At 46.6% G+C, this 20,195-nt stretch overlaps 1 protein-coding gene across 2 annotated transcripts in view; it reads left to right on the top strand.

Moving 5' to 3' along the window:
- Positions 1 to 2,903: 2,903 nt before the first annotated feature.
- Positions 2,904 to 20,195, top strand: part of scarf1 (scavenger receptor class F, member 1) — a 55,990-nt gene continuing 38,698 nt past the window's right edge. The window contains exons 1-4 of one of the 2 annotated variants that reach the window (XM_041196746.1): positions 2,904 to 3,404; positions 5,544 to 5,605; positions 9,588 to 9,689; positions 14,058 to 14,580. In XM_041196746.1, the coding sequence (XP_041052680.1) occupies positions 3,304 to 3,404; positions 5,544 to 5,605; positions 9,588 to 9,689; positions 14,058 to 14,580 (788 nt within the window). In that variant the 5' untranslated portion in view covers positions 2,904 to 3,303. The remainder of the gene's footprint in view (positions 3,405 to 5,543; positions 5,606 to 9,587; positions 9,690 to 14,057; positions 14,581 to 20,195) is intronic. The other variant, XM_041196747.1, reaches the window with a different exon arrangement.

Genomic DNA, 20,195 nt, shown 5'->3' with positions numbered 1-20,195 from the left:
GCTGGAACTGGCACCTGGAGCCCTGTGTCCAGTCCTGCTCTCCTCACTAAAGGAGGGATGTACTGGCACTGGCTAGAATGCAGAGAGGGTTCACCAGGCTGGTTCCAGGCACGGTGAAGTTGGTTTTGTCTTTATGAGGAAAGGCTGAGCAGGTTGGGTCCTTACCCACTGAACTTCAGCAGAATGAGAGATGACCTTGTGAAATATATAAGATTGTCAGGGGCTTTGACACGGTTACAAAATAACAGGTCTCCCATTTCAGACAGGGGCGAGGAGGAATTTCTTCTCCCAGACGGTTATTCGTGCTTGGAGTTCTCTCCGGCAGCGAGCGGTGGAGGCTGGGTCATTGAATATACTCAGGGCTGAGTTAGACAGACCAGGGAGTCAAGGGTTAAGGCAGGAAAGTGGCGTCAAAGTCACAATCAGATCAGCCATGATCTTACAAAATGGTGGAGCAGGTGGAGGGGCCGAATGGTCAGTTCCAGCTCTTATTGTTTATGCCCCCGTGAGGAACATTGGTGAGGGAGGCCCTCAGAGACCCTGGGTGTGCCTCACTCACCCTGCAATGCCTGACTCCCCCAGAGAGTGAGGGAGCAGCGAACAGGGTGAGGTGCTCGTCACCAGCACAGGCCAGCCCAAAGACCTTTCATACCTCAGATTGAGGTATTTGGGAAATGTAGTCACTGTTGTGAGGTAGGAAAGGCAGCAGACATTTTACACACAGCAAGACCCACGGACAGCGATGTGAGAATGACCAGATAATGAAGGTTCACAGTGCGGTAAATTATGAAAGTTGGAAATTAAGTACTAAGGGAGTGCTGCACTGTCGGAGAGTCAGTACTGAGGGAATGCTGCACTGTCGGAGGGTCAGTACTGAGGGAGTGCTGCACTGTCGGATGGTCAGTACTGTGGGAGTGCTGCACTGTCGGAAGGTCAGTACTGAGGGAGTGCTGCACTGTCGGATGGTCAGTACTGTGGGAGTGCTGCACTGTCGGAAGGTCAGTACTGAGGGAGTGCTGCACTGTCGGAGGGTCAGTACTGAGGGAGTGCTGCACTGTCGGATGGTCAGTACTGTGGGAGTGCTGCACTGTCGGAAGGTCAGTACTGAGGAAGTGCTGCACTTTTGGAGGGTCAGTACTGAGGGAGTGCTGCACTGTTGGAGGGTCACTACTGAAGGAGTGCTGCACTGTCAGAAGGTCAGTACTGAGGGTGACATGAAAATTGGTGAGGTGGTAAGTAGTGAGGAGGATAGCGTTAGATTACAGAAGGATATAGATGGGCTGGTCAGCTGGGCTGATCAGTGGTAAATGGAATTTAATCCAGATAAGTGGAGGTGATGCACTTGGGCAGGACAAACAAGGCACGGGAATACACGATGAACGGTAGGACCCTGGGAAGTACCGAGGATCAGAGGGACCTTGGTGTGCGTATCCACCGGTCCCTTAAGGTAGCAGGACAGGTAGATAAGGTGGTTAAGAAGGGATATTGGATACTTGCCTTTATTAGCCGAGGCATAGAATATAAGAGCAGGGACAGGATCTGTATAAAACGCTGGTTAGGCCACAGCTAGTGTATTGTGATTGCACGAGAGAGAGTGCAGAGGAGATTTACCAGGATGTTTCCTGGGCTGGAGAGATTGGATAGACTGGGATTGTTTTCCCTGGAGCAGAGGAGATTGAGGGGGAACATGATTGAGGTGTATAAAATGATAAGGGGCATAGATAGGATAGACAGGAAGGAACTTTTCCCCTTGGTGGAGGGATCAATAACCAGGGGGCAAAGATTTAAGGTAAGGGACAGGAGGTTTAGAGGGGATGTGAGAAAGAATTTTTTCATCCAGAGGGTGGTGGGAATCTGGAACTCACTGCCTGAAAGGGTGGTAGAGGCAGAAACCCTCATAACATTTAAGAAGTATTTGGATGTGCACTCACGATGCCATGGCATACAAGGCTATGGGCCTAGTGCTGGAAAATGGGATTAGATAGTTAGGTACTTGTTTGACCAGCGCAGACTCGATGGGCCGAATAGTCTTTTTCTGTGCTGTAGACTTCTATGACTCTATAACTATGACTGTACTGAGCGAGAGCTGCACTGTCAGAGGGTCAGTACCGAGGGAGTGCTGCACTGTTGGAGGGTCAATACTGAGGGAGTGCCGCACTGTTCAGAGGGTCAGTACTGAGGGAGTGCTGCATGGTCGGAGGGTCAATACTGAAGGAGTGCCGCACTGTTCAGAGGGTCATGCTCCATTTGCCCTGTTATGTGGATGCAAAAATGCCAGGATAGCATTTTGAAGAAGTGCTGGGTCATTCTCCTGGTTTCCTGGGAGAAATATTAATCCTCAATAACATCACTGAAACAGTCTATCTCTCAATATCATATTGCTGTTAATGGGATCTTGCTGTGCATAAACTGACTGGTGTTTTTTCCAACATTACAGCCACGACTAAACTTCTCAAAGTACTGCTTTGGCTGCAAAGTGCTGTGGGATGCCCTGAGGTTGTGAAAGGTGCTGCAGAAATGCAAGTCCTTTAATTCTCCGCCCTTGTTAGAGGAAAGGATGTCCGGGTCTTGGGGAGGGTACACAGTGGACTTCCTGTAGGCCAGCAATTTGGGATTGTTCTTGTTTGAACACAGAAGGTTAAGGGGGAACTTTTGTGGTGATCTTTAAAGGGTTTTGATCGAGTGAATTAGGAGAAACTATCGGTAAAAGAGCCAGAGGGGGGTGATGAGGAGGATTTTATTTACACAGCGGGGTGTTGTGATATAGGATGCGCTGCCTGGGAAGGTAGTAGAATCAGATTCAATAACAACTTTCAAGTGGGAATTGGATAAATAATTGAAAATGAAAAAAATTTGCAGGACCACGGGGAAAGAGCAGGGGGAGTGGGACTCATTGGATAATTCTTTCAAAGCTGCATCGCAGGCATGATGGGCTGAATGGCCTCCTCCTGTGATAATATTAATGAAGACATTTCTTGTGAATCTCATCACCTTGGATTCCACTTGTATGTTTGAGGGTTTTGCCCCTTTACTGACACTAATATCTGATTTCTCCCATCCTATTTTTTTGTTTCTCCCGAGCTGACGGCACTTGAATAGGAGGAACTGGTTAAACCGCCCCTCACTTCCCCAGGAAGGAGCAGCATTTCCCTGGGAGGAAGCCACACACTGAGCTCAGGATCTGGGGAACTCACTCAGGACAACCCTGCTCAGTCCCCTGCCTAGTGGCCACTCGCTCTGGGATAAGGGGCGCAGAACCCAAACAACAACAGGACTGCACAGCAACTCCCCCTCGGACCTGCCATGGGACCTCTGATCATTCTGGTCAGTTTATATCCTCTGACCTGGGCCTCTTACATTCAGCAGCTCAATCCCAATGGAAACAATGTGTGTTCATCAACAAGGTAACATCACTTCTGTTTGCATTGTTCAATTTATTGCCAGAGTTGAGTTTTCCCCTTAAGATTTACTGTGATTCACTGAGGGTTTCTCTCACCTCTCTATCAAATTCCCTTTATACTTCTTCCATCCTGTCTCCATCTCATGTCTGTATCTGTCTCTGTCTCAAATGGTTTCAATCTCTGCTTCTCTCCCTGTCTCTGTTTCTTTTGTTGTGTCCCTGTCTGTCCCTCTATGTGTCTGTCCCTCTGTGTGTCTGTACCTCTGTGTGTCTGTCCCACTGTGTGTCTGTCCCACTGTGTGTCTGTCTCTGTCTCTCTCTCTCTGTCTCTGTGTCTCAAATGGTCTCAATCTCTGCTTCTCTCTCTGTCTCTGCTTCTCCTGTGTCCCGGTCTGTCCCTCAGCGTGTCTGTCTCTCAGCGTGTCTGTCTCTGTGTGTCTGTCTCTCTCTCTCCCAAACCCTCTCCATTGTTCCCCTGTAAGTTGTGACCAGCTCTGGCTGATTTGCCTGTAGTTGGGTTCTTACCTTCAGTTTCTTAGTTCCTCTGGGAGGTGTGACTCACACTGAAATGGGATTGTATTGTGCTAAATCCATGATCTAAACACAGGCTCATCTCTCTGTGTCAAAACTGAAGGCATTCATAAGAGTGGGAGAGATCATTTGTTAAAAATCTTGCAACTGATTCCTGTTTAATTCAATCTCAGTTCCTGTAAGACACTGATTGTGTGATTCCCGGACTCTCACACAATTGATAAATCAAGATAAAAACATCCCCATTCTCAGGAGATTCAAATTCCATATAGATATCCAACCCCACCCTATGGATACCCAACCCCATCCTTTAGATGTCCAACCCCACTCTATAGATATCCAACCACATCCTATAGATATCTAACCCCACCCTATAAATAACAAAACAAAAACAGAATTACCTGGAAAAACTCAGCAGGTCTGGCAGCATCGGCGGAGAAGAAAAGAGTTGACGTTTCGAGTCCTCATGACCCTTCGACAGGGTTCTGTCGAAGGGTCATGAGGACTCGAAACGTCAACTCTTTTCTTCTCCGCCGATGCTGCCAGACCTGCTGAGTTTTTCCAGGTAATTCTGTTTTTGTTTTGGATTTCCAGCATCCGCAGTTTTTTTGTTTTTACCCACCCTATAGATATCCAACCTCACCCTGTAGATATCTAACCCCATCCTATTGATATCCAGCTTCTCTCTACAGATATCCATTGCCTGCCCTATAGGACCTGCACATTGTGGGGCGGGGAACGGGTATTGTAGGAATTGGGTGGTTGGGAGCGGGGGCGAGGGACAGAGGAAGGGGATGGGGAGGGGAAAAGAGGGACAGGGATGGGGCCGGGGATGGGCAGGGAGGAGGGAGAGAGAGAGGAGGGGGAGAGGAAGGGAATGGGCTGGAAGACAGGGGGAAGGGGAGGGGAGGGGGAAGGAAGGGGATGTGGAGAGGTAAAGGTGGGGGGGAGGGGTCAGGATGGGGAGGGGGAGAGGAAAGGGGAGGGTGAGGGGCTGAATCCTGGAGTTCATTGTGGACCATGTGATTTTCTTCTGTAACCTGATTGGCTCTTAATTGCTAATTGTGCACTTCCCATTATGGTTCATTTGGGAAATGTGGTCCTCAGTGTGGTCCTGAGGCCAACTCACAGAGCAGGAAAGGCCTCAGATCCATCTCCAGCCTGGGCTATTAACTCATCTTGCAGCTGGAGATAGAATGAGTTATGGTTGCCATGTGAACACCTGTACAGTGGATTGGATATCTATATTGAATGTAGCCAGTAGAAACAGTGACACCATGCATCAGAGCGGTGCCAGCTGGGATCCAAATTGAGTATTGAAGGGCCATATCCTTCAACACTTTCATTCTCTGTTCTCATCCAGTCCCAGATACCTCCAGTTGCTCAAACACCCTGATCCTATGGGTTGTTCTGTATCGTAATTTATCAGTCAATGAGACAACAGCTGTAAGAACAGCCATTCCCAAATTCCTAAACCATGGAATTTAATTCAGAGAAAGCAGTGAGTATGGAATAAGCCTGATTATGGGAGAATGTGTTTGAAGAGTATATGGTCATCAGACATTAATCAAATTGATTGTCACTAACTCTCACACTTTCCTTGTCTTTGTAGGGGGCCTCCCTCATGGAGCTGCTGCCCGGGCTGGAGACAGCAAGGGAACGAGTGCACCATCGGTAGGTGTTTAACTCACTAAAAACATTTCAAATTTAAAGTCAAACAATTGTCTTCTAAAGACACTGAGTTGATGGTGACATTAGACCTCTGACCTATGACCTCATTGCTGTAAAGTGACTGACAGTTTTTTGTACAGGCTGTGATTGGTTGGGTAAGGATGTCAAGAGGAATTGAGTGATTTGATTGGTTGGGTAAAGATGCTGGGCGGAATTTTTTTTATTCATTCATGGGATGTGGATGTCACTGGCTAGGTCAGCATTTATTGCCCATCCCTAATTGCCCTTGAGAAGGTGGTGATGAGCTGCCTCCTTGAACTGCTGCAGTCCCTGTGGTGTAGGTACACCCACAGTGCTGTTAAGGAAGGGAGTTCCAGGATTTTGACCCAGCAACAGTGAAGGAATGGCGATATATTTCTAAGTTAGGATGGTGAGTGACTTGGAGGGGAACTTCCAGGTGGTGGTGTTCCCATCTATCTGCTGCCCTTGTCCTTCCTGATGGTAGTGGTTATGGGCTTGGATGGTGCTGTCTAAGGAGCCTTGGTGAATTCCTGCAGTGCATCTTGTAGATGGTATACACTGCTGCTACTGTGCATCAGTGGTGGAGGGAGTGAATGTTTGTGGATGTGGTGCCAATCAAGTGGGCTGCTTTGTCCTGGACAGTGTAAAGCTTCTTGAGTGTCGTGGGAGCTGCACTCATCCAGGCAAGTGGAGAGTATTCCATCACACTCCTGACTTGTGCCTTGTAGACGGCGGACAGGCTTTGGGAGTCAGGAGGTGAGTTACTCGTCGCAGGATTCCTAGCCTCTGACTTGCTCTTATAGCCACAGTATTTATATGGCTAGTCCAGTTCAGTTTCTGGCCAATGACAACCCCCAGAATGTTGATAGTGGGGGAATTCAGTGATGGTAATGCCATTGAATGTCATGGGGTGATGATTAGATTCTCTCTTCTTGGAGATGGTCATTGCCTGGCACTTGTGTGGCACAAATGTTACTTGCCACTTGTCAGCCCAAGCCTGGATATTGTCCAGGTCTTGCTGCATTTGGACATGGACTGTTTCATTATCTGAGGAATCGCGAATGATGCTGAACATTGTGCAATCATCAGCAAACGTCTCCACTACTGACCTTATGATGGAAGGAAGATCATAGATGAAGCAGCTGAAGATGGTTGGGCCGATGACACTACCCTGAGGAACTCCTGCAGTGATGTCCTGGAGCTGAGATGACTGACCTCAAACAACCACAGCCATCTTCTTTTGTGCTAGGTATGACTCCAACGAGTGGGGAGTTTCCATCCTGATTCCCATTAACTCCAGTTTTGCTAGGGCTCCTTGATGCCACACTTGGTCAAATGCTGCCTTGATGTCAAGGGCAGCCACTCTCACTTCACCTTAGGAGCTCAGTTCTTTTGTCCATGTTTGAACCAAGGCTGTAATGAGATCAGGAGCTGAGTGGCCCTGGCAGAACCCAAACTGGGCATCAGTGAGCAAGTTATTGCTAAGCAAGTGCCGCTTGATAGCACTGTTGATGACCCCTTCCATTACTTTATTGATGATGGAGAGTAGACTGATGGGGCAATAATTGGTTGAGTTAGATTTGTCCTGTTTTTTGTGTACAGGGCATACCTGGGCAATTTTCCACATAGCCGGGTTGATGCCAGTGTTGTAATTGTACTGGGACAGCTTCGCTGGGGGTGCAGCAAGTTCTGGAACATAAGTCTTCAGTACTATTGCCGGAATATTGTCAGGGCCCATAGCCTTTGCAGTATCCTGTGCCTTCAGCTGTTTCCTGATATCATGTGGAGTGAATCGAACTGGCTGAAGACTGGCATCTGTGATGCTGGGGACCTCCAGAGGAGGCCAAGATGGATCATCCACTCAGCACTTCTGGCTGAAGATTGTAGCAAATGCTTCAGCCTTATCTTTTGCACTGATGTGCTGGGCTCCTCCATCATTGAGGATGGGGATATTTGTTTAGCCTCCTCCTACAGTGAGTGGTTTAATTATCCACAACCATTCATGACTGGATGTGGCAGGGCTGCAGAGCTTAGATCTGATCCGTTGGTTGTGGGATCACTTAGCTCTGTCTATCACTTGCTGCTTATGCTGGTTGGCATGCAAGTAGTCCTGTGTTGTAGCTTTATCAGCTTGACACCTCATTTTTAGCTATGCCTGGTGCTGCTCCTGGCATGCCCTCCTGTACTCTTCATTGAACCAGGTTTGATCCCTTGGCTTGGTGATAATGGTAGAGTGGGGGATAGGCTGGGTCATGAGGGTGCAGATTGTGTTCGAGTACAATTCTGCTGCTGCTGATGGCACTTCATGGATGCCCAGTCTTGAGTTGCTAGATCTGTTCGAAATCTATCCCATTTAGCACAGTGGTAGTGCCACACAACAGGATGGAGGGTATGCTCAATGTGAAGGTGGGACTTCATCTCCACAAATGGCTGTGCAGTGGTCACTCCTACTGATACTGTCATGGACAGATGCATCTGCGACAGACAGGTTGGTGAGGATGAGGTTAAGTATGTTTTTCCCTCTTGTTGGTTCCCTCACCACCTGCTGCAGACCTAGTCTAGCAACTATGTCCTTTAGGACTTGGTCAGCTCGATCAGTAGTGTTGCTTGGTGATGGACATTGAAGTCCCCCACCCAGAGTACATTCTGTGCCTTTGCTACCCTCAGTACTTCTTCCAAGTGGTGTTCGACATGGGGGAGCACTGATTCATCAGCTGAGGGAGGGCAGTACGTGGTAATCAGCAGGAGGTTTGCTTGCCCATATTTGACCTGATGCCATGAGACTTCATGGGGTCTGGAGTCAATGTTGAGGACTCCCAGGGCAACTCCCTCCCCACTGTATACCACTGTGCCGCCACCTCTGCTGGGTCTGTCCTGCCGGTGATGTCCGGGACATTGTCTGTAAGGTGTGATTCCGTGAGGATGATTATGTCAGGCTGTTGCTTGACTAGTCTGTGAGATTTGCTTGTGATTTGGTGATGGTGTGGTTTGATTGGTTGGGTCAGGATATTGGGAGGGATTTTATTGGGCAGCTAACTGAGTGAATAAGATTAGTGGGAGCTATGAAAACAGCGAATGGTTAGTTACAACCTGGTAACAGGCCATTGACTCCAATTAGTTCAGGGTGGAGTTTCCCCTTCACACAAGCATCTAGTTTGAGTTTTTTACATAGTGGCAAAATAATGATTATCATCAACCATTTCCCTCCTCATTTTCGTTTTTTTTATTCTCTCATGGGATGTGAGCATCACTGGCTGGACCAGCATTTATTACCCATCCTTCATTGTCTTGAGAGAGTGATGGTGAGCCCCCTTCTTGAACAGTTAGAGTCTGTGTGGTGAAGGGAGGTTCGATGGTGATAAATGACCAGAGGGATGGCAGGCTCAGAGTTGATGGTTGATGATGAGATTGAATAGCTTGCTGCGGCAAGTGATTTATCACTCGAACACTCAGAAAACCAGCGGTGTCACTCCTTGGGGACACCGAGTTAGAGTCTGCAGACTAGGCTGGTGAGTTATCACAGCACACATAAGCCCATGGGCCAGTAACCACTCTGTCACAAGATCTGTGTTTGAGGCTTTGAGAGTTATGGCAATCGGCACGTAGGCAGGTACATGCCAGGGATTATCAGGTAGGAGGTGCCTAAGGTAAGACTTTAACCCAAGGCCCTGCTGGCTCTCTCAGGTGGAAGTAAATAGATTCCATGGCTGCTATTTTGATGACAAGCAGGGACGTCCTGGTCAATATTTACCCCTGGAACAACATCACTAAAACAGATTATCTACTTATTATCTCATTGCTCTTTGTGGGATCTTGCTGTGCCCAGATTGGCTGTTGTGTTTCCTACATTACAATGGTGATCACACATCAAAGAAACATGTCATTGGGTAGAAAGCACGTAGGGGCACTCTGAAACCAGCAAAGTCTCTACAGAAATGCCTGTCTTCCTATTCCTTCCTTGCAGCAATCTGTGAGGCACCAAATTCCTGCAGTCCGGAAGAGATTTGTGTCAGACCTGGAGTGTGTCGCTGTCCCCATGGATTCTTTGGAGCTAACTGTGTGACCAGTAAGTACTGTGAAAGCAGCTTCTGCTTCTGCCAATTACAACTCAACCAAAACTCTATGTCTCAAACTCATGCCAAGTCTCGTTCCCCTAACACGACCCCTCCAACCCGCACCCCACCCTGGGCATGATGACCTACACTGGCTCCATGTCCGTCAATGCCTCAATTTTAAAATTCTCATCCTTGTTTTCAGATCCCTTTGTTGCCTCACCCCTCCCTATCTCTGTAATCTCCTCCAGCCCCAAACCCTCCGAGATCTCTGTGCTGCTCCAATTCCGGCCTCCTGAGCATCCCCCATTTTAATCGCTCCACCACTGGTGGCTGTACCTCCAGCTGCCTGAGGCTTCAGTTGTACAGGGCACTAGTGAGGCCACACCTGGAATACTGTGTACAGTATTGTTCACCTTATTTAAAGAAAGATGTAAATGTGTTGAAAGCAGTCCAGAGAAGGTTTTCCAGACTAATACCTTGAATGGGTGGGTTGTCTTATGAGGAAAGGTTGGACAGACTAGGCTTGTATCCGCTGGAGTTTAGAAGAATGAAAGATGACTTGATTGAAACCTTTAAGATCCTGAGGGGACTTGACAGGGTGGATGTGGAGAGGGTGTTTCCACTTATGGGAGAATCTAGAACTAGGGGCCACTGTTTAAAAATAAGGGGTCACCCATTTAAAACAGAGATGAGGTGAAATTTTTTCTGAGTGCCGTGAGCCTTTGGAACTCTATTCCTGGAAAGATGGTGGAAGCAGAGTCTTTGAATATTTTTAAGACAGAGGTGGATAGATTCTTGGTAAGCAAGATTAGGTTATCGGGGGTAGGTGAGATGCAGATTTCAGGTTACTGTCAGATCAGCCATGATCTTATTAAATAGTGGAGCAGGCTCGAGGGGCTGAATGGCCTACTCCTGCTCCTTGTTCGTATGTTCGTAAGCTCTGGAATTCTCTCCTGAAACCTCTCAGCCTCTCTCTCGTCCTTTAAGATGCTTCTTAAATACTACCTCTTTGACCGAGGTTTTGGTCACCTGTCCCTAATATCTCCTTAAGTGGCCTGATGTCAAATTTTATTTGATTAATATTCCTGTAAAACATCTTTGAGAAGTTCTACAGCATTGAAATACTATATAAATGCAAGTTGTTGTTGTAACATAGCGTAGGCATAAAGTGCCCTCAGTGCAAATCTTTGCTACTTTTTGTCATGGGATTCTCTTCTCCACTCCCATCCCGCCCTTCCTGTCCTGTTGACCTGGTGATCTGCTGCCAGGATTTGGAGTCACTGCGCTCCTTCCCTGCTCTCTGTTCTCTCCAGTGACAGGAAACAAGGGGAGAGAGTAACAATACTGAAAACCTCCACACTTGCAACATCAGAGAATAAAAAACACAGAAACACAATTAAAATTCATCGTTCCCCTTGGAGCAGTGATGGTCAGGGGGCAGATTTAACAGAAGGTGTTCAAAATGTGAAAGGGTTTGGGCAGAATAAATAAAGACAAACTGTTCCCAGTACCAGGAGGGTCGGTAACCAGAGGGGTACAGATTTAAGGTGATTGGCAAAGACCCAGAGGGGGAGGTCAGGAAACAATTTTTCACGTGGCGAGTTGTTGTGATCTGGAAGGTGCTGCCTGAAAGGGTGGTGGAAGCAGATTCATTGGAACTTTCAAAAGGGAATTGGATAAATCCTGGAAAAGGGAAAGTTTTAGGGCTTTGTGGGAAAAAGCAATGGGTGTGGGATGAATTGGATAACTCTTTGAAAGAGCCAGAATAGGCATGATGGACTGAACGGCCTCCTTCTGTGATGCACCATTCTATGAATGCACATGCTCCCTTCCCAGGCTGGGTGGGTGGGTACATCATCTGCTATGGCTCTGAGTCAAATCGATCAGTGAGGGACCAACATCATTCCTCAGTCACTCCTTGTAAACTGACCTCAGCTGGAGTGGTTGTCAGGAATGGGACAGCTGCCCAGGAGCTGGATAGGAAAGAATCAGTAATTCCTGATCCTAATCCTAATACCCTGCCAGAGAGCGGGTATGGATTGACATCAGGCAGGAACAGGTTCAGGGTTCAGATGTGACGCTAACGGCAGTCAAATAGCTGATACACTCCAGCAAGGCACGTGTGTGAAGGTTGGGAAGGTCAAACCAGTAACTGAGAACATCAGAGCCTCCAGAATTTAACAGAGCCTCCAGAATTTAACTCAATAAATCCTGAATAGCAGGAAAATGGTAAGATAACTAACTATAACTTGCATTTATATAGTGCCTTTAAAGCAGTAAAACTTCCCAAGGCACTTCACAGTAGTGTTACCAAACTAAATTTGACAGCAAGCACCTCAAGGAGAGATTAGAGCAGTTGGGTTTTAAGCACAGGAGGAGAGAGAGGCTCGGGGAGGGAATTCCAGATCTTGGGATCCAGAGGGCTGGAAGTAGATCCACCAGTGGTGAAGTGATTAAATCGAGGGAAGCCCCCTACACTAGAACAGACCTTTCTCATCATTAAAAAAAAAATTGTACCTGGAGTGTAAGTGACACTGATGTGAAAATGCTCACAAATATCCTTATCCCGAATATTAGGATGAACCACTCAGCTACTTCTGCTGCCAGCAGACACCCCCCAGGAGTTGCTCAGTAAGACAGCTCCGACCCCCAAACCCCTCCCCACCTTCACCTGGGACCATCCTCTTGGTTGTCTACACTAGGAGCCCCAAGTTTCACCTTCTGGCTCCGAATGGGAACATCTTCAGTCAATGTCCTCTGGCTGTCCTCATGTGACACAGGCTTGATGGGCTAGAGTGGCTTTTCACACTCTCTATCTTTCTCTTGCTCTCCTGCTCTCTCTCTCTCTCTCTCTGTCTGTCTGTTTCTCTCTCTCTCTCCATCTCTCTCTCGCCCTATTATCCCCTCTCTCCAGCACTCCCTCACTCCATTGCTCTCTCTCTCCATCGTTCTCTCTTACTGACCCTCTGTCTCTAACTCTCTCCCTTCATTGCTCTCTCTCTCTCTCAGTTCCTCCCTCACTGTCTCTCTCTCTCTCTGGCACCGTCTCTCTCTTGGTTGCTCCCTCTCCATCCCTCCCTCTCCACCGCTCTCCCTCAGTTGCTCCCTCTCTCTCCTCTCTCTCTGTCTATTACCCTCTCTCTCTTTCTCATCTCTGGGTTAGAGAGTTGTGGGTTCAACTTCCACTGCAGGAACTTGAGCACAAAAATTGAAGCCAATATTGAAGGAGCGCTGCACTGTTGGAGGGTCAGTACTGAGGGAGTGCTGCACTGTTGGAGGGTCAGTACTAAGGGAGTGCTGCACCTTTGGAGGTTTAGTATTGAGGGTTGCTGCACTATTGAAGGGTCAGGACTGAGGGAGTGCTGCACTGTTCAGAAGGTCAGTACTGAGGGAGTGCTGCACTGTTCAGAGGGTCAGTACTGAGGGAGGGCTGCACTGTCAGAGGGTCAGTACTGAGGGAGGGCTACAATGTCAGAGAGTCAGTACTGAGGGAGTGCTGTACTGTCAGATGGTCAGTACTGAGGGAGTGCTGCACTGTTGGATGGTCAGTGCTGAGGGAGTGCCGCACTGTCGAAGGATCAGTATAGAGGGAGTGCTGCACTGTCAGAGGGTCATTACTGGGGGAGTGCCGCACTTTTGTTTATTCATTCATGGGATGTGGGCTTTGCTGGCTGGGCCAGTATTTATTGCCCATCCCTAATTGCCCTTGAGAAGGTGGTGATGAGCTGCCTTCTTGAACTGCTGCAGTCCATGTGGTGTAGGTACACCCACTGTGCTGTTAAGGAGTGAGTTCCAGGACTTTGACCCAGCAACAGTGAAGGAGCAGCGATATATTTCCAAGTCAGGATGGTGAGTGACTTGGAGGGGAACTTCCAGGTGGTGGTGTTCCCATCCATCTGCTGCCCTTGTCCTTCAAGATGGTAACAGTCATGGGTTTGGAAGGTGCTGTTGAAGGAGCCTTGGTGAGTTCCTGTAGAGCATCTTGTAGATTGTACACAGTTGGAGGGTCATTACTGGGGGAGTGCGGCACTGTCGGAGGATCAGTATTTCCAATTAGATGTTAAAATGTCTATCCTCTGTGTTGGATGTCATAAATCCCATGGCCAACATTTCGAGGAAGAGTGGGGGAGCTCACCTGAGTGTCTTGGGGCCAAATTCTATCCTCCAGTCAAAATCAGTCAGAAACAGATTACCTGGTAATTTTCTCATCAATGTTTGTGGGAGCTTGCTGTACACAAATTGGCTGCTATTTTTTTCCTCTATTACAACTGTGACTGCTTTCCAAATTATTTAGTTGACAGTGAAACACTGTGTGACGCGCTGAGGTTGTGAAATTAACTATAAAAATGCAAGTCCTGTTTTTTATTTTGTTCCTCCAGGATGTCCGGACCAGTTCTGGGGTCCGGATTGTCGGAACGTGTGCTCCTGTCATCCCAATGGGAAGTGTGACGCAGTGTCAGGGATTTGCAGCTGCTACCGGGATCGCTGGGGACCGAGCTGTGCCAAGAGGTGCCGATGTAAACATGGGCACTGTGACCCAGACACTGGGCACTGCCTGTGCGAGCTTGGCTGGTGGGGAAGTGACTGCAGCAAGATGTGCCAGTGCCACTTGGGGCACTCGCTCTGCGATCCGATCACTGGGAAGTGTAACTGCTCCTCTGGATACTGGGGCAAGCAATGCAACATTTATTGCTTCTGTAACCAATCTTCCTGTGCCCAGCTCACGGGAGTGTGTGAGTGTCGAGAGGGTTGGTGGGGTACCCTGTGTGAGCGCAGGTGTGTCTGCGTGCATGGGAGATGTAACTCCAGTGACGGGCAGTGTCTGTGCCACACTGGGTACCAGGGACGGACCTGCAGTGAGCCCTGCACCGCTGGGTTCTACGGAGATAAGTGCAGAAAAAGGTAGGAAGAGAACAAATTATCAGGGCATTGGATCCAGGCAGTACTGAATTTACTGTGCATGTAATCATCATGGATTGTGTAGTACTTAATATGATATACACACACAGACACTCGCACGTTATATATCAATGAAATCAAAATACTGCAGAAATCTGGAAATAAAAATGGAGAGATGGTACAGGAGGGAGGGCTTGAGACTTCTGGGACACTGGGACTGGCTCTGGGGGAGACGGCAGCTGTACAAGCCAGACAGGTTGCATCTGAACAAAGCCGGGACTGAGTTCCTTGCTAGTGCTGCTGGGGAGGGTTTAAACTAACTCAGCAGGGGTGTGGGAACCAGGAGAGAATATTAGTAAATACCAGGGTGCACGGAATGCTGGGAGAGGCAGATAGCACTCAAATAGAGAATAATAAGTTAATAGATGGAGTCGGAGTAAGGGAGCAAGTAACGAAGTCTAAATCCGGGTTCCACTGCATGTATGTGAATACACAGAATAGTTAATAAAATTGGGGAGTTACAGGCACAGATTGCCTTGTGGGATTATGATGTTGTGGTGATAACGGAGACCGGCTTAAAGAAGGGCAGATCTGGGTGTTAAACATTCCTGGTTACAAGGTGTTCAGAAAAGATAGGAAAGGGAAAATAGGAGGAGGGTGGCGTTTTTGGTTAAGGAAAGTATTGCAGTACTGGAGAAAGAGTATATGTCAGAAGATTGAAGGACAGAATCAATTTGGCTACTTCTAAGTAATAAGAAGGGTGCAATTACATTGCAAGGCGTAATATATAGACCATCAGCTAATGGGAAGGATATAGAAGAACAAATCTGCGAGGAAATAACAGAGAGGTGTAAACATCATAGGGTAGTTATAATGGAGGACTTTATTTACCTGTATATAGACTGGGATCGTGGTAGTGTGAGGGGCAGTGAGGGACAGATGTTCCTAGATTGTGTTCAGGAGAATTTCCTACAGTAGTATGTGTCCAATCCAACAAGAAAGGAGGCACTGCTAGACCTGGTTTTTGGGAATGAGGTGGGCCAAGTAGATCAAGTGAAAGTAGGGGAACATTTAGGGGACAATGATCATTGTATCATAAGTTTTAGGATGATGGCAGAAAATGATATTGGTCAATCCAGAGTAAGAATAATCAACTGGCACAGAGTGGACTTCAATGGTTTAAGAACGGAGCTGGGCCAGATAGACTGGAACCAAAGGTTGGCGAGAGAAACAGTAGCTGAACAGTGGGCTACCTTCAAAGAGGAGATGGTTTGGGCACAGTCAAGGTATGTTCCCTCAAAAGGGAAGGGTAGGACAAACAAATCCAGAGCCCCCTGGATGACAAAGGAGACAGAAATTAAGTTAAAAAAGGAAAAAGTGTGCTTATGGCAGGTGTCAGGTAGTAAAATACAATTGAGAACTAAGCTGAATACGGAAGGTTCAGAAGGGATGTAAAAAAGCAAATACGAGAAGCAAAGAAGGATTATGAGAAAAGACTGGCAACTAACATAAAAGGAAATTCCAAAGTATTCTATAAGCACATCAATAATAAAAGGGTGGTAAAAGGAGGAGTAGGGACCAAAAAGGGGATTTACACATAGAGGCAAGAGGCATGGCTGAGGTGTTAAATGAATACTTTGCATCTGTCTTTATCTATGAGGCAGATGCTCCCAGGCCATGCTGACAGAGGAGGAAACTCAGTCACTAGAAGGGTTTAAAATTGATAAGGAGGAGGTATTGGATAAGCTGTTAGTACTTAAAGTTGATAAGGTACCGGAAACAGATGAGATGCATCCAAGAATATCGGAGGAAGTGAGAGTGGAAATTGCAGAGGCACTGGCAATAATCTTTCAATGTTCCCTGAATTTGGGGGAGGGGCCAAAGGACTGGAGAATTGCAAACATTATGCCCTTATTCAAAAAAGGTTGTAAAGATCTGTCCTGCAATTACAGGCCAGTCAGTTTAGCTTTGGTGGCGGGGAAACTTCTAGAAACAATTATTCGGGATTGAGTTAATAGTCACATGGAAAAATGTGGATTTATTTGGAAGAGTCAGGATGGATTTGTTAAAGGAAAATCGTGTCTAACTAACTTGCTGGAGTTTTTTGAAGGGGTATCAAAGATGGTTGATGAGGGCAAGGCCATTCATGTAGTGTATAGGGGCTTCCAAAAGACATTCGATACAGTGCCACACAACAGAGTTGTGAGGAAAGCTATAGGTCATGGAACAAAAGGGACAGTAGTAACGTGGATACAAAATTAGCTGAGGGATAGGAAACAGCGAGTAATGGGTAATGGGTATTTTTCGAGCTGGAGGAAGGTTCGTGGTGGAGTTCCCCAGGGGTCGGTATTGAGACCCTTGCTTTTCCTGATATATATAAGTGATCTAGATCTTGGTGTGCAGGGGACAATTTCAAAGCTTGTGGATGACACAAAACTTGGGAGAATTATAAACTGTGAGGAGGACAGTGTAAAACTTCAAAAGGACATTGACACATTGGTGGAGTGGGCAAATAAATGGCAGATGAAGTTCAATGTGGAGAAGTGTGAGGTGATACACTTTGGTACAAAGAACATGGAGAGACAGTATAAAATAAAGGAGATAAAAACAAAAAAACTGCGGATGCTGGAAATCCAAAACAAAAACAGAATTACCTGGAAAAACTCAGCAGGTCTGGCAGCATCGGCGGAGAAGAAAAGAGTTGACGTTTCGAGTCCTCACGACCCTTCGACAGAACAAAAATAAAGGATACTATTCTAAAGGGTGTACAGGAGCAGGGAGACCTGGGTGTATATGTAAATAAGTCATTAAAGGTGGCAGGGCAGATAGAGAGAGCTGTTTCTAAAGCATACAGTATTCTAGGCTTTATTAACAGGGGCTTAGAGTTCAAGAGCAGGGAGGTTATGATAAACTTATACAAGACACTGATTAGACCTCAGCTGGAGTATTGTGCACAGTTCTGGGCGCCACACTATAAGATGTGAACGCATTGGAGAGAATGCAGAAGAGGTTTACAAGAATGGTTTCAGGGATGAGACACATCGGTTATGAGGAAAAATTGGAGAAGTTGGGACTGTTTTCCTTGGGGAGAAGAAGGCTGAGAGGAGACTTGATAGAAGTTTTCAAAATCATGAGGGGTCTAGACAGAGTAGAAAGGGAGAAACTGTTCCCACTGATAAATGGATCGAGAACCAGAGGGCACTGTTTTAAAGTGTTTTGCAAAAGAAGCAAATGCGAGGTGAGGAAAAACTTTTTCACATAGTGAGTAGCTAGGGTTTGGATTGTGCTGCCTGGAAGCGTGGTGGAAGTAGGTTCGATTGAGGCATTTAAGAGGGCATTGGATGATTATTTAAATAGAAACAATGTGCAGGGTTATGGAGAAAAGGCAGGAGATTGGCACTAAGTTAAAATGCTCAGGGAGCCGGTGCAGACATGATAGGCCAAATGACCTCACTCTGCACCGTAACAACTCTGTGAAAATGCTGGAAAAACTCAACAGGTCTGGCAGCATCTGTGGAGAGAGAAACAGAGTCAACGTTTTGAGTCTGTATCGCTCTTCTTCAGAGCTAAAGAGAAGTAGAAATGTGATGGCTTTTTATCCAGTTTAAGGAGTGGAGCAGTTAGAGCAAAATAGAAGGTTTGAGATAGGCGAGAGCTCAGGAGAGATTTGATAAAGATATCATGGACACAAGACAAAGGAAGTGTTAATGGTAGTGTTAAAGACTAAAGAAGGTGCTGATAGTGGCATAAAGGTAAGATAGCAGAATGTGCGAATAGCAGAACAAGGGTCAGCTTGAAAGCAAAATATAAGAACAAGTGACAGTTGGCCCTGTAAAGGGAGGGGGGCACTGATACATCTTGCTGCTCCCAATGCAGTCTCCTGTACACTGAGGAGACTAAACACAGACTGGGTGACCACTTTGCAGAACAGCTTCAGTCTGTCCGCAAGCATGACCTAGACCCTCCTGTCGCTTGCCATTTCAACACACCATCCTGCTTTCATGCCCACATGTCTGTCCTTGGCCTGCTGCAATGTTCCAGTGAAGCTCAATGCAAACTGGAGGAACAGCAACTCATCTTCCGACTAGGCACTTTACAGCCTCCCGGACTTAACATTGAGTTCAACAACTTCAGATCAATGAACTCTCTCCTCCATCTTTACCCCTTTTTTTAATCCATTTTTTCCCCCAGCAACACCCCCTCCCCCACGCTCACAGGGCTGTCTGTCAATTGTTTTTATGTTTTGCTTTCACAGAGCGTTGACCCTTGTTCTGCTATTCACACATTATGCTTTCTTACCTTTATGCCACTATCAGCACCTTCTTTAGTCTTTAACACTACCATTAACACTCCCCTTGCCTTGTGTTCACGACATCTTTGTCAATCTCTCCTGAGCTCCCACCTATCCCTGACCTTCTATTTTGTTCCACTCTCTCAAACAGCATAAAATCCATCACATTTCTACTTCTCTTTGGCTCTGAAGAAGTGTCAAATGTTAACTCTGTTCCTCTCTCCACAGATACCGCCAGACCTGCTGAGTTTTTCCAGAATTTTCTGTTTATATTTCCTGTTATATATTATTATGTTCATATTTATCCAGTGTTGTTAAGAGGTATTCGGGAGATTTACTCAAATGGGACCAGGGATGAGGGACCTTAGTTTTCTGGAGAGACAGGAGAAGTTAGGATTATTCTTCTCAGAACAGAGCAGATTTGGGGATATTGAATAAAAATCTTTAAAGCATGAATGGTTTGAGTAACTAAATCTTCAGTGGCAGAAGGATGGGTAACTGGAGGACACAGATTTTCAAATAATTAGCAGAAGAATTGCAGTTAACATAAAAAGTAATGCCAAGGTCTTCTATAAGCACATAAAGGATAAAAGGGTGGTGAAAGAAAGAATAGGGCCAATTAGGGATAAAGGGGGACTCACAAATGTAGGCAGGAGAAATAGCGGAAGTATTAAGCGAGTACTTTAAATCTGTCTTTACAAAGGAAGAAGATGCTACCCAGGCCAAGGTGAGAGAGGAGGCAACTGGTACACTCGAAGAATTCACAATTGAGAAGGAGGAGGTGTTAGAAAGGCTATCTTTACTTAAAATAGATAAGGTACCAGAACTGGATGAGATGCATCCAAGGATATTGAGGGAAGTGAGAGTGGAAATTGCAGAGGCACTAGTGATAATCTTCCAGTCTTCCTTATACAGAGGTGTGGTGCCAGGGGACTGGAGAATTGTGAATGTTACACCCTTGTTCAAAAGGAATGCAAGGATAAAACCGGCAACTACAGGCCAGTCAGTTTGGCCTCAGTGGCAGAGAAACTTCTGGAAACTATCGTTCGGGACAAAATCACTAGTCGTTTAGACAAGTGCAGGATAATTAAGGAAAGCCAGCATGGATCCATTAAGGGAAAATCATGTTTAACTAACTTGCTGGAGTTTCTTGAGGAGGTAACAGAGAATGTTGATAAGGGAAATGCTGTTGATGTGGTGTATATGGATTTTCAAAAGGCATTTGATACAGTGCCACACAACAGACTTATGCGCGAAATTCTAGCTCATGGAATAAAAGGGAAAGTAGGCACTTGGATAAGAAATTGGCTGAGTGACAGGAAACAGA

Source organism: Carcharodon carcharias, chromosome 10 (assembly GCF_017639515.1).
Source record: "Carcharodon carcharias isolate sCarCar2 chromosome 10, sCarCar2.pri, whole genome shotgun sequence".
Taxonomy (NCBI): domain Eukaryota; kingdom Metazoa; phylum Chordata; class Chondrichthyes; order Lamniformes; family Lamnidae; genus Carcharodon; species Carcharodon carcharias.
This window is presented reverse-complemented; position numbering and strand designations above follow the sequence as displayed.